General features: G+C 36.5%; 1 protein-coding gene across 2 annotated transcripts in view; it reads right to left on the bottom strand.

The window, feature by feature from the left end:
* Positions 1 to 6,172, bottom strand: part of LOC149077905 (UPF0764 protein C16orf89-like) — a 38,828-nt gene extending 32,656 nt beyond the window's left edge. Inside the window, exon 1 of one of the 2 annotated variants that reach the window (XM_089241418.1) lies at positions 5,850 to 6,172. In XM_089241418.1, coding sequence (XP_089097544.1) covers positions 5,850 to 5,910 — 61 coding nt within the window. In that variant the 5' untranslated portion in view covers positions 5,911 to 6,172. The remainder of the gene's footprint in view (positions 1 to 5,849) is intronic. The other variant, XM_089241419.1, reaches the window with a different exon arrangement.
* Between the last annotated feature and the right edge of the window lie 8,870 nt (positions 6,173 to 15,042).

Raw genomic sequence — 15,042 nt, 5'->3', positions numbered from 1 at the left:
ACACACTTTAAATTATTACATATATACTCTAAATGGAATTTTAATTCTTATAATTTAGAGAAATTGATGATGAGATTCTGTAATTTTCTTGAGTAAAATCTATTTTAATCCTGAAATATTATGTAAGTGTTTACAGTTTTGTGTGATGAGGTTATACAAGGTTTTTCAGGAATGTTAGAAATGAAACTTTTTCTTATTGTTTGAATATTATTTCATGACTGAATATGGTATGAGTGTGAATGTGTTACATTACATAACATAATATGATGCATCATAATTAATTATACATTAATTATGAGTATATAGAGTAATTGTAATGTTCTGGAAAGATATATTTTTGTTTTAATAACCCCTCGTATAAATAAATTTTCGAAATTAAAAGCGACAAAGTGAATGAAGAGAATATTTAAAAATATAAATGAATTAGGCTTTACAACATATACGTTGTTCCGTTTTCCAATATTTGTTTATTTTATAGAATTTATTTTTTCAAATCTGATACTCCCTAAATATTTCACATAAAAATGAGTGAAATTCATTGAAAAAATGAAGGAAAGTTTTCATCAACTTGATCGAATTGAGTCAAATTTCGTTACAGCAACATCCTAGCTTCTGCGAAAACGCGCCAAATGTAATAGCGCAGAACCTGTTCTTTCCCCGACAATACTGCTCATCTTTTCTTCACGTTCGACAAGTTTTATGAATAGCGTGCGCGGTCTATTTATATCTTAAGTCTATGGGGCTGAACCATACCCCTCCCCCCCAAGAAGATGAAAAGTTAAAAACGTTTTCTAGTATTTTTGTAAAAGACAGTCAAGTGTCGGAAAGACGGAAACCAAATGAGACTAGCGCCATCTATGCAAGTACTACTAATTGTTAAAGGTCTCTCAAATGCTGTGAAACTTCTTGGTTTTTCAAACCAATAAGGTCATTTGGAACATACATGCAGATATTCATGACATGTGTATGATTACGTTCTGTTACTATAAAGTAAATTGTTCTATAAGTAATATAGAATGTATTATATTATTGTTCTATAAAGTAAATAGTTTTAAGAGAAAAATAGTTTTAAATTTGAAATTTGATTGATCACTTTGCGTACGATTATTGCAGCTCTCAGAGGTATCTTCTCTCTGACGATATTTATGTTGGTATGAAAATCACTCCATTGGTTCCTCACTACATATGGTTCATCAGGTGATGACCTGAATACTTTTGGTATGATTGAACACTTGGTATGGTTCATCAGGTAATCACCTACCAAGTGCTCAATCATACCAAAAGCATTGTGAATAAAATTATTATTTTTTACAAATGGTAGTGCATAGCGTACCTTGAACAGTAGATAGATAGAACCGCTCACAACCCCGGACTGATGCAAAGCGCCTTACTTCCGTTACCTCAAAAGAGGCAGAGTTGTGTCGGAAAAGTTGACAAAGATTTATAGTGGTGGCTCCCCTTGCCCCGTGCTCGCAAGTTTCGAATTACTCGCGTCGTTCTCCCCACGAAGACAGCCATCAACTCAATGCAACATACAAGCCATTTGACAAAAATGGGTGACTGAATCCAATTCCTACGGAGAAAAATTGCACGTGCGCCCAGTGGCACATAAGGGCCGAAGACTACAGCCTGGGATTTCGAAAGAAGGGTGGACTTGTGGACAAGAAAGAAGAAAAAGAAGCTGGCATGTTGAAGTGGGAGACATTTGAGAATGATCAAAAAACAAAATGTATACAAATTACATATATACTGTGACGGGAAACGAAGAAACAAAGCTTCCGCCCACAGTGCTGAGTAGTTTTGTTTGCCTTTCCTATTACACGATATGCAATATACACCCTCACAGAATACACACAGAGCCTGCACTGCGACGGGAATAATCAGAGCCTCCGTTGACAGTGCTGGACATTCACATTTGAATTGCATGCATGCATTATTTACTTTACAAATTTTTTTTTATACTATTGATAATGCATATAAACATTACTATGAAGGTAGTATTGGGTACAAATATCACTCATACAACTATTCAAGGTTACAAAATTACTATCATACTATAAAAGTGCGGCGGGAACAATCAAACACAGCCCCCGTTCACCTTGAACAGTATATAACTTGAAGTGCAATATATCCATGCAATAACATTGATTTCAAATTTGTATTTATATCCTCTCCAGCATGAAAATTAATGTCTCCGTATAGTCTTTTAATATTCACCTGCATTAATTCATATAGTGTAGGTCGTTTTAAAATTAATTATGGGCCTTTAAAGTATATCGAAGAAATCCCACAGCTTTAATTAAGCACTTTTGTAAGCAGAAACAGGCAGACATAGTTAACTTGAGGTTCGGGGGAGAATCGAAATACTGCCCTTGAGTTTTCTATCTAATTTAATGCTAAAATGTATTGTCAAATTCCAACTTTTTTCGACAATTCGAAGTTGGAAGGAAAAAAAATCATAATTTTTTTATGAAACAAATTTTGTTCGAAAAATTTCTACAAGAAGCCAGACTTTTATTTTTGCTTGACCAAGTTGTCAAACAACAAATCTTTAATTAAAAACAAATAAAAGTTTAAGAATTCTGTGGTTTCTTCTCTCCAGCTTTTTCTTTTAATAATTTAATGCCCATTTCATCACCGTTCAGCTGGAGGACATCGAGAATGTGCACCGCTTAATCTGAATTTTTCCGTCGTCATCTCAAGAATATGGAGAGTATCGGAAAGTTCAAATAGTGTGTAACAACGTTAATGGAAGTATATTTCTCCTTGAGAAAAAATTTGGGATGCACTTTCGTAAATTATGATCATGAACTGTTCCTATAAATCAGGCTTTGAGCAGGGTTAAGAAATCCTACAGTGAGATGAAGATTTTTTTATAGCAGCGGAATAATACAGCAGCTGAGATCGATTATACTATACATTATAATAAGAGCCCGGAAGTTCAGGCAAAATGCCCGTAAATGCCTTTTTTTTGCCTATTTTCAAACCTTGGCAAAAATGCCTTTTTGAAATTTTCGTGACATAAATGCCTATTTTAACATAGTTTTAAGTTTATTAGTGAATTTCAGAGGCCATAATATGTAAAACTTGGATATTTTGGGCATTCAAAATAATTTCTCTCTTTTCAAAATTTTCCAACTCTCAGTATTAATTATCATTAGAAAGACAATTTCCCCCTTTCCAACCCCATTTAGATGCAACCAAGTAATCTGGAAGATTGGTGTTGACAAGCATTAACTTTGCATTGACCGGATGATGTTAGACGGGAATGAATTTCGTGAATGTGTTTGACGTGAATGGATTCACACATCAACGCAGCCCGTGTTAGAAAAGCAGAGGAAAGTTAGAAATTTGTTTTCCCCCACAGGCTTCACATAATGTCTCGCTCAGGCATTGCATTGGACGGCGTCGTATGTGTATAGCGGACCGATGGTTATATCCCAATAGGTCTTGAATTGATGCCATGGCTCACACACAAGGCGGGGTAAGAGCAGACACGGCTCTGGGGGCCCATGTGAAACGAGAATTATTTTCAACTCGAGAAAAACCCACAGATAATTTCCTCTACCGACTCCGCGTCTAGTAATGGTGGCCCTGGAATTGACCTAATCCTGAGGGTCTGCTAACATTTTATTTTGGACTTGAAATCAATTTAATTTGGATCACAATGGAGTTATTATAAACTATAATTAAATCAGCAAACTGCATTGTAATCCGAATTAAATTGATTTCAAGTCCAATATAAAATGTTAGCAGACCCTCAGGATTAGGCCAATTCCAGGGCCACCATTACTAGACGCGGAGTCGGTAGAGGAAATGATCTGTGGGTTTTTCTCGAGTTGAAAATAATTCTCGTTTCACATGGGCCCCCAGAGCCGTGTCTGCTCCTACCCCGCCTTGTGTGAGCCATGACATCAATACATCCAATCGGTTGCACATAATCCGCGTCTGCTGTTTTAATTATAGTTTATAATGACGGATTAAGTGCAACCGATTTTTCAGCTAGTAATTGGACACAAAAAATAAAATAGTTTCTAGTTATTTTTTTCTTCTTTCCAAAAATTATAAATGCTTTTTTTTTATTGCCTATTTTTAGGCATCTTTAGTGCCTTTTTGCCTTCCTATTTTGACCATTTTAAGTTCTTAAACTTCCGGGCTCTAATTATAATAATAAATTTTTAAAATTTGGGAAACAGTTTTCCAACTGATGATAACTTTTAAATAATTGATAAATTTCGATAAATTAATATTGATAAAATTTTAATAATTGGTGTTTATTGTGTGAATGTTCAGGGGCGGCTAAAACGAGGGCGCATCCGGACTGTAGGTTGGAATGGGCGGCAGTTTGAACTTTAATCGGGCACAACAAATTTTACAAAAATTTCTAATATTAAAAACTCACATGACATCACGTTTTAATCTGACAATGAAGTTGATGAGAAAATTCGAGGGAACAGTCAAGACCTAGGACAGCAATAACACAAACAGTACTCTATCACAAGGGGCAAAAGTGTGCATTAATATAAGTGCCCTGAAATATTAGTTTCCCTTACCGGTCAAATAAAGGCAAAAGAAGAATCTGGAGCACCAGGGATCGAATTTGAAATGAATTTATGAATAAAAATCGCCTAGGAGAATGCAGTGAAAGCAATGATGGCCCCACAAATCAAGGCTGTTTTGTCGATTGGATTATCTGACAATAAGTAAGAGAGGTGAAATAACTCTAGACCAAAAACAATCAGAAAAACGGGGCAGTTTCTTCAAAAGCGGGACATTTTTCTCGGTAAAAAAATGGAGTGTGGCTCTGTCGTTTAAAAAAAAAAAAGGTTAGGTGAATTCTAGGATCCCCTAGGTAAAAGCCCTGCCAGCCTCCCACCAGGGTCGTTTGTAGGGGCGGCGCGTGAGCCTCTTTGCAACCGGGCGGCAGGTAAGCTCGAGCCGCCGCTGTGAATGTTGATTATCGCTAAGCAATTTGTAGTCATTTTAGTGATTCGGGCTAGATTAACCGGATAATTTGCATTTTTTCCAGTGAATTCGGACTTCGAATTAATCAAGTTCGACTGTATATTAATAACCATAATTGCGTTCATTATTCGGATATTTTTCATTTCAATATTTATGATTAAAAAAATGTTCATTATATTATTTTTCTGGTAATGTTTGTATTCTTTCCGGCTTTGTAATTTGACCCTGTTTCAGGTACAAGACCCAAATTCGTGCCTCGGATAGTTTTAGCCTACTCTCAAATTCATATCACATGAAAATAATAAGAACGAAAAATATACTTTAAATATCACCCTTGATGTCTAATACAGTATAAAGTCGAATCCCGTTTTAACGAATACCGTTATAGCGAAAATCTCGTTTTATATAACGAGCACTTTTCTAATCCTCCAGATAAGTTTACATAGGAACAATACAAAGACCTGGGATTCCTTTATAACGAAATTTCGTTTAAACGAAGTGATTTCATCGGTCTGTTGGAGTTCGTTATAACGGGATTCGACTGTATAGATATGAGAAATGAATTTAATTCAATTTTATGTTGAAAACTGACTCTTTGAAAAAAAGAAAGTTTGAAAAATAATATTCCAATGTATGACAGAGTCCGCCTTTATATGGAATGGGATAAAAATCGGAGAATACACCGATGGCATTACAGGTAATAAATAAAGTTTGACATGAATCCTACCTGACAACAACGCAAGAAACTCGTATTTCACCCCACACACAAGTTCCCATCACGTTTCAAAAACGCACCAAGCACATTTTTTGACAGGCTTTCGAAAGCCCGCTCCAGGTCAATAACAACCAGAAAACTACGAAAACAACACAGAATATCTACTCACCAATGAATATAGCGGAGAAAACCACGATGTATATGCTGACCAGTGTCCTCATCCTGTCCATGGTCAGTGATCGTTATCAGCGAACGGCTATAATATCGGCCTGGAGAGAGAGAGAGAGAGGGGGGAATAAATATCACTCCATCGCTACTTTGTAAGTCTCTCCTTTTTTTTTTCCTTTTCGGCTAAACGATCTCGTTTCTTATTTATTTATTATTTTCCCGTATTTTTATTATTTTTCCAGGATCTTCCGGCGCTTGACGGAGCGATTTTCTTTCCCGGACGGAGAAAGCGAGAAAAGCACCCACACACTAAAAATTTCCTCTCCGAGATCTGGGAATTGGATAGAAAGTAAGTAGGCGGGAGTTGCGACGGATGATGAACAACTGAGAGCCAGGACAAAACGGGAATCTCTTATATATATATATACTGTATATACGTAAGTTGGGAATCGTCGCGCTCCTGGTAGGAAAACTCCGGTTTATGTATATATATATATTTATACCTGCTCTCTCTCTCTCTGTTAATTTGATGGGAAAAGTGGGAACTCGTCCTGGGAAAAAAAAGAATACTTGTTGCATTGTATACACGCATTATTATTTTTTTCCTCCTGGAAAAAGAAGCGTTTTTTTATCCTCCGGAGAAATACCGGGAGATTGCGTGTGTTTTCTGTTGATTAAATATTTATGGCAGGAGAGACAATTTTATGTTAGTGTGGGATGTTTTCTGTTGATTGTGGTGTTGAAGGAAAAATGTTTCCAGTATGTTCTTAATAATACAGGGATATTTAATGCGTCGTCATATTTCAGTGGGGAATAATTTGGATCCGGAATAAATTATGAAATTATTTACGATAGCTTCTCTCCGATTTTTATTACATGAAATACGATACAAAAAAATAGTTATCAGCGACCGTAGACTAATTTTGTGATGATCTTGGGATGACTATATTCCCCATCTGGTGAAAAATTATACGCTGAAATTCTGCGGCAAACACAAAAAGCATGGTAGTGTGAATATGGCGCATGTAATTTACACCAATGTGCAGCATTAACGCGAACAATATATTGTATTATCATTACTCGTATACAGGGTGGATACTTCGAGCGCCCAATAATCACACACGTGACTGACACGTGCAAAAACTAATGTATAAAACTGTTTTCCATTTTAGGATCGGACGAATATCATGCAGCGGGTTGCCGCTAATTGGAAATGAACTGAAATATTCAATCCCGTTTGAAGCCAAGATCAGTTATTTCTTTTCACGATTGGCGCTTTTTCCCCTTTCGTGTAGAGTGGTGTTAATCTTGTTAATGCATGTTACTTTCGCCCACTATATTGGAAAATTTATCACCAGATTTGCAAAGTGTGAGTCATACGGGATCTATTGGAAAAATTTGTTCTCATAAAATCAACGCTTTTTTGCAAAATGTGTTTTTTTTCCCTTCACTGTTAAGTGAAATTTTTTTTTTAGGGAAAGGACAAGGGGAAAAAACTGGTCTGCATAGCTTTAGCTTTCTTGATTAGTCTCGGGATTATTGCATTGCTACCACCTTAACCCTTTGTATTCTGACGGTTTTGTAAAGTACCAGGTTAGATAATTTGTTTTGAATTAACTAATAGTTCCAAAAATGTATTTTTGTATCTCCAATTAGAACTAAAATGACCTACCAAATAATTTACATGATAACTATTTATTATTATCATTACATTTATACTTTAATTTTAATTTATAATAATTTTCTTCTTATTCTACTTTTCATGATGTCGAATATAAAGTGTTAAAAATGCCAAGTTATGCATTTGGTGCACTTTCGGTTGATTTTGTAGTGACGTCATCAATTTTTAATGCGTAATAACTACAATAATAGCTTCTTAGTTATTGATCAAATAAAAAAAAACATTTTTTCCACATAGTAGTGTTTCACAAGAAATAGCTTGTGTGGGTAGCACAAAAACTGAACCATGTGATTTCATGTCAAAAAAATAACACGATAAAGCGTTTTCCGTTTTTGGATCTCAGACTAATATTTCATATTTCAGAGATATAACATTTTGAAGTTTTGTGACGTATAAATGACGTTGATCCCGTCAGTTACACGCCAAACACCCAGCAGAAATGATTTTTTTTTCCCTTGCAGTGGGTTGCAGCTTCTTGAAAATGAACTGAAATGTCCAATCCCGTTAGAAGCCAAGTTTGGCCTTCTTTTTTTCACGATTGACGCTTTTTCTTCTTCATGTAGTATGATGTTACAAACTTTTAACCTTCGCCAACTGTATTGACAAATTTATCATCAGATTTGTGGAATGTTAGCCGAACGAGGGCAATTTGAAAAATTGTTCAACCAAAATCAACACTTTTTTTGGCCCAAAATGTGGTAATCTTCTTCTCCTTCACTGTAAGTTAAATCTTTCGAGGGAAAATGCGAGAAAGAAAAAAAACTGGATTTGCACATCTTTTGCTTTCTTGATTTCTACTTTGGTTAATATCATTGTTATGAGCTTCAAAAATGCCAAGCCATACGTTTGATGCACGTTCGGTGAATTTGTCGTGATTTAAAAGTGACGCAATCATTTTTTAACCCCTTCGCTTACAAGCGGATTGGCAACAAATTCGGATGCTCTCTATTTGACGAATCGGCAATAAATATAGTAACCTCGTCCTAACCTAACCACACGCTAGAAAAATGGAAGGAAAAAAATGAAAGAGTAAGACAGTATAAAAAAGATAAGGTGATGAGAGGAGTTACTTAGAAGCATCAATGCCGAAACCAGCTCAAAATATGCACTGTCTTTTCATAGAAAAATATGAAGAAACTGATGTTGCTTGAGAGCAGTAACACGGCCAAATAGAGGGTTAAGACGGACATTTTCTGCAGCATTTATCACATTCCTTAACCGCTTCGCTTACATCGATCCGCGAGAAATTCGGATGATCTTCGTTCGACGAATCGGCAATAAATATGGTAAACTTGTCCTCATCCAAACGCATGTTACAAAAAGGAAGGGAAAAAAGTAGAAAAGTAAGAAAAAAACAAATAAAATAAACCAGTATAATATATACAGTATATATATAGAGAGATACACATACATATGGATGTAAGGGGATAGTTGGCCCCCTCTCGATAGGAGGCTCAAAAGTAGAGAGCAATGTAGGCATGTGTAGTGCTTTCAATGACTTTTTCGCGTCGGTTTTTAATGGAGATAATGATATTCGATATACGGGTGTTGCATGGGGTAATAAAACGCTCAACGATATTCAAGTGGAAGACGTGGAGGTCCTAAATCTTCTAAGAAATGTATGTGCAAGCAAAGCACCAGGACCAGATGATATCTATCCCAGGGTTCTCAGGGAAGGTGCTAATGAATTGTTGGGGCCAGTCGCACAGATATACAGGAGTAGTGTTGCTGAGGGTATCGTCCCGAGAGATTGGAAACTGGCTAACGTTGTTCCGATATTTAAGAAGGGTAGTAGAGAAGTGGTGTCTAATTATCGTCCAGTGAGTTTGACGAGCTCCCTCTCGAAAATTTTGGAAATTATCATCAAAAGGCAGTTTGTGAAGTGGATAGACGAGAATAATGTATTGTCGGATAATCAGCATGGGTTCAGGAAGGGGAAGTCATGTGTAACTAACCTCCTTTGCTTCTATGATTACGTGACTAAGGCTTTGGGTAAGAGCAAAAATGTCGACGTTGTTTACCTTGATTTCCAGAAGGCATTCGATCGGGTCCAACATGGCAAACTCTTGAAGCGTTTACACGAGATTGGAATAGGGGGCAACTTGCTGAATTGGATAGAATCGTGGTTAAGAGATAGGTCGCAACGAGTTATGGTGAACGGGGAATTCTCTGGTTGGACAGACGTCACAAGTGGAGTTCCTCAGGGAAGTGTCCTTGGCCCCATACTTTTTTCACTTTTTATCGACAAACTCGATCAGGGTATCGATGGAATTACTAGCAAATTCGCAGATGATGTGAAGCTAATGGGGGTAATCGGGAATGAAAGCGATAGGGAGTTGCTCCAGACCAACTTAAACAAGATTGCAGCATGGGCAAATGAATGGGGCATGACGTTTAGCGTAGATAAGTGCATGGTCGCTCATTTTGGTTCGAACAACCCACGGTTCTCTTACGAGTTGAATGGTGTCACTATCCCGGATGCAACTAGAGTCACCGATTTGGGAATTCTCATTGACGAGCGACTTAAGTTTTCTGAACATTGTTCAGCGGTTGTCAAAAAAGCGAATAGAATGCTTGGTCTCATTTTCAAAAAGGTCTCTTCGCGTTCTCCTAAAGTCATTCTTCCGCTTTTTCGAGGCTTAGTTCGTCCTGGACTGGAGTATGCTGTAAGGTTTTGGAGACCATACCTACAGAGGGACATAGACTTGGTTGAAGGGGTGCAGAGAAGAGCTACGCGTGTCCTTATTGGCACACAGGGCTTGAGTTATGAAGAAAGACTTCATTTTTTGAATATGTTTACATTGGATGAACGCAGGTGTCGAGGAGATATGATCGAAGTGTTCAAAATTTTCAATGGGATGGATAGGATGGACCATGAACTTTTAGTACACCGCCAATCGACTGCTTTTACAAGGGGACACCAGTATCGATTGGTGAGGGACAATGCAAGGTTATGGTGTCGCAGGGAATTTTTCTCCAATAGGGTTGTTAATAAATGAATAGCTTACCCCCGGAGGTAGTAAATTGTAACACAATTGACACGTTTAAAAAGAAATACGATAAACATGTTGGGGTAAATCGAGAAGCTATCCATTCTTAGAATAAGACAACCATAAGTATTCTTTATGGGCATTGTATAATATTTCATCATGTGTATATATTGTTTGTAATTTGTGTTAATTGCATTTTTAATTGGGTTGCTGTATTTTTGAAACATATGACAACCATATTTTTATGGGCATCTTTTTATCAGCCACCTCGTTGGGCATTTTGCCTGTTGTGGCGTTGTATTTGTATTTGTATTTGTATTTGTATATATACTCTTTCTTTCTTCTCTGTAATGCTCATAGATAAGGGAGTAAGGTACGAAGTAGATTTATCTTTTTACCCTCACCTACCAGTTATGTTTGTTTTTTTTTATTGCAGCCACTTACAAAGTATACAAATAGAGAGAGAGAGAGAGAGAGAGTGTGTGTGTGTGTGTGTGTGTGTGAAAATTAAAAAAAGCAATCGAAATATTTCATAATACTAGGAGAATATCATTTTCACTATTTCAGACGTTTTTACGTATTGATATCTTTCATACTTTTTGTTAGCGTTGTTCGTTGTTTGATCCTCCGTTTGGAAAAAAATTCATTATTTTAGGTGCATAGAAAGACAAACATTTCTGGAAGAGATTTTTTTTTAGTTTTTGGTATTTGATGTTCGTGTTTTTAAATCTGATCGAGTTTCTATTTGTTTTTCTCCGTAACCATTCGTTGTTTCTTGGTAGAAGTTCATCATTCTGTAAATATATAACTGTCTGATGTTTAAAGTGTCACTATTTATTTTATTATTGTTTATCATTTTGCAACGAAATGTATCAATTCTGAATCTCGTCACATTGGAAGTCCAGCAACTTTGCCCACAGATTAAAAACCTAACAAAAATGCATTGAATAGATATATAGTCATCACATGGTGTCACTGTTGTGGTCGAGTGGTCATAGTGACGGACTCTCTCTGAGTTCCCGGGTTCAACCCCCCCCCCCCCGCCACAGTGGTGGTCGGCTGAATCCGGGAATTTTATTAAATGAGTATATGTATATATATGGATATAAATTTGTATAACACAACAACAAGTCCAATTACAGGAGTATAAATCAATGGAATAATTATGATGAATCGTGGTCTAAGAATTGAAATCTAAATTGACATTATAGCGTCCTTGGCACGTCTGGACTCGATAACCAGAGTTCCGTTGGTGGCGGTCCGTACGCATTCGTTGGATGTCACAAGTCATAGTCGTGTAGGCCGTACAACTACAAATCTATGTGATGTTTGCGTCACATGAAGTTCTGGTCCAAATGTTCAAGTCAGCTAATATTCGAACACCCTGGTATTTTAGCTCATTCTAGGCACACATTCCTGTTCCGTAAGCATCTTGCATCTTAATTCTCCTGGCCAATTGGGATAATTTCATCATTCCCGAAGCTACATCGGCTGGCTAGCTGGATTATGGGTGGCATTGATAAGTATCTATTGTGTCTCCAATAAAGTTCGCCATTCAACGCCATATCAGTTTCGTGAATTTCCAGTACCCCTACGTGGCCGCAAGTTGGTATCTCCCTGGTATCAGCTTTACTAAGGCTGAAGTTCATCCAGCTTCTTCCGTAGTCCACTCTTCTCGTCGTGCAGCAAATATAGGTTACGGTCTAAAAATTGAATCAAATTTTGAAGGCGCCAGAAGTTCATCGGGCTTTTTAGTACTCTTCTCTTGAATGCCGTCATCTGACTTTGTGACATCTGACCAAAATAAACGCCGAATGTGTGTGGACATTGGCAGACGTAGTGCCATAGCGAACCCGTAGCACCACACTTACCAGCATTGTGAGATGATCGTTCGCTTTTAAAGATTGCAGGTCATTATAGTTCGATCGAGAGATTGGGATTGGGGCCTTGTACAAAACTTCCAATACTTCGATAGGCATGTCCTTTTGTTGATAGTCCTTTACTTCCTTTTGTGCTTGTTTTTAATAGTAACTTGGTTGGCGTGACTACCAAAAAGACTGGAACTGTGGTACGTATACTGAACGTCGTGTAGAACTATCTACACGAAGGCATCTGATTAGCCTTGTCGGCAGTAAGAATTTAGGCTTTAAGAAATCTGTCCAAGCTTTAAAAATTTCTTGTTTACGTAGATGGTTTTACACGACCGCTTCTTATAATTCCATCCATTCCTCTAGAATCTCGACATAGGACGTTCGTGTAGGATAATAACCCACATAAATCTATACTAAGTGATATTTTGATGCACGCGAACTAACCTCAAATTCATAAGGACAAAGAACGAACTACACATCAGTGAAGTAAAACAAATACATACACACAAATATCGCTTCCTGAGCATGCGCATATGCTGGACTCGGATTCTTTTCCCATCTGTTCACTGTGACTAAAATCGTTGTCCCTTATGCAGTATCTTTCTTCCTTTATTACAGCAGACTGAAAGCATTTTTGCTTCTGGTGTTTTACGTGGGTGAAAGAGACGGTACTAGGCTACAAAAACCGCAGAAACAGCAATATCGATTTTTTTGGACCGTAACCATTCCCCCCCCCCCCCATTTCTTCATTTATTTTTTGCCAACTTCCTCTTCTGTCATTGTTGAGGAATGCACACCAGCAATATGTCTCCTCCACACATGATATTTTCCTTTAAAATGCAAGGGTCAAAAATCTTTCTTCCTTGATTTTTTACCCTTGTATTTTTATTTAACCCTTTACAAGTGTACTCAAAGGTACACTAGTCTCCTAGAAATAGGGAGACAAGTGTGAATTTGAGCTATTCTGCTGGTAATTATAGGAACTTCACGAACAGCTCACAAGTGAAATCGAGTGTTTAAGAGTTGCTTAGAAGCATCAATGCCGAAACTAGCTGAAAAAAATGCAATTTCTTTATTTGAAAAATATTAGAATCTCATGTTCAAGCAACATAGTCGAATAAAGGGTTAAGCCAATTTTTTGGACAAATTTATCCCAGACACCTTATATTTCGCGTTTTCATAGCGATACACCGAGTTATGCACAGTCACTAGTGTAGCACAACGGCGTATGTTACGATACATACCGCTAAGTGGTGACGGTAGCGCATCCGTATGGATGAGACGTAGTTTTAGATACATTATCTTTAATTATGATGCCATATTGAAGATATTATTTACGTGGTACATTTTTACAGTAGATTAAGAGAGATAGAAAGACGACGTGGATGCATCTCGTGTGAGAGCTGGAGCTGAACTGATTTTCTCACACACATGGCATCCGGTCACGTGATCATCTCGTGTTTCAGTACAGAATGTACTGAGATTCTTTCACGTGACCAGAGCGTGGTTGTTAAGGGAGAGCCAATGTGCAAAGTATAATAATAATAATGCATATAAGAATATTGAGGCTCTACAATACAAATAAAATTGCATTTGACAATGCAACTTCCTACAAATCTACAGTTAGTTACAAGAAAACTCTGGACTTTAAGCATGTTGTTAATATCACATATTTGATTACTGTATTAAAAATATAACAGTTGAAAAAAAAAAAAAACAGTCCCTCAAAATCATGTATAATTTAAAAAAAAAAGACGCATAAGTAAAACGTTACCGCATTCTACTGATACTAAAAACAGTTCCTACCTCTAACAAATTGCATGCTACCAAAAAAATTGCATGCGTCTATAAAAAATTATTAACAACTAATATATATACGAACATTTCCCATAAAATTACTACGACCAAAACTATGAAAATGTTTCATTAAAATATGTATATATTTTCCCCTGCAATTTAAAAGTCTCAATTTGTTCCGAAAGTAAAGTTGCGTCAAAACAATTATTCGATAAATATTGGTATGACGTTACATAGCTCCACCAAAGGTTTGTAATCTTTCGTAACCGTTACTTGGTTAACACGCAATTATAAATATTCTGCTGGTTGTTATAGAAACTTCATGAACAGCTCACAAGTAAAAATAGAATATACTAAGCAGTTGTGTGCTTAGAAGCATCAATGCCGAAACCAACTCAAAGTATGCAACGCCTTTTAATAGAAAAATATAAGAAACTGATGTTTGATGAAAATTCAGGAGATATCAAAGGATTGCAAGTAGAAAAAAAGGGGAGGGGTGGAGACTTTCAAAATGTCTGTGCTTAGAAATATTCACATCACAATTCCGTCTTAGGATTACACTATAAAGGTTTTATAAAAGTTCGTTTATAAAACTTGAAAAATGCAACCAATGATTGGTTAGATAATAGGCGGATCAGTTAAGTTCGCTCGAATGTAACAGATGTGTTTATCGGCTACATTTTTCAAGTTTTATAAAAGAATTTATATCAAATTTTTATAATAATTCTTTTAAAAAAAGCAACTAATAAATTTATTAGTTGCTTTTTTCAAGTTTTATAAAATAACTTTCATAAACCATTTTTATAGAGAAATCCCATCCTTAGATTAGTCACTTCTGAAATATAAAATTTCATT

Source organism: Pholcus phalangioides, unplaced genomic scaffold (genome assembly GCF_987345545.1).
Source record: "Pholcus phalangioides strain wild (caught in Gottingen) unplaced genomic scaffold, Ppha-v1.0 ptg000014l_1, whole genome shotgun sequence".
NCBI classification, from domain to species: domain Eukaryota; kingdom Metazoa; phylum Arthropoda; class Arachnida; order Araneae; family Pholcidae; genus Pholcus; species Pholcus phalangioides.
This window is presented reverse-complemented; position numbering and strand designations above follow the sequence as displayed.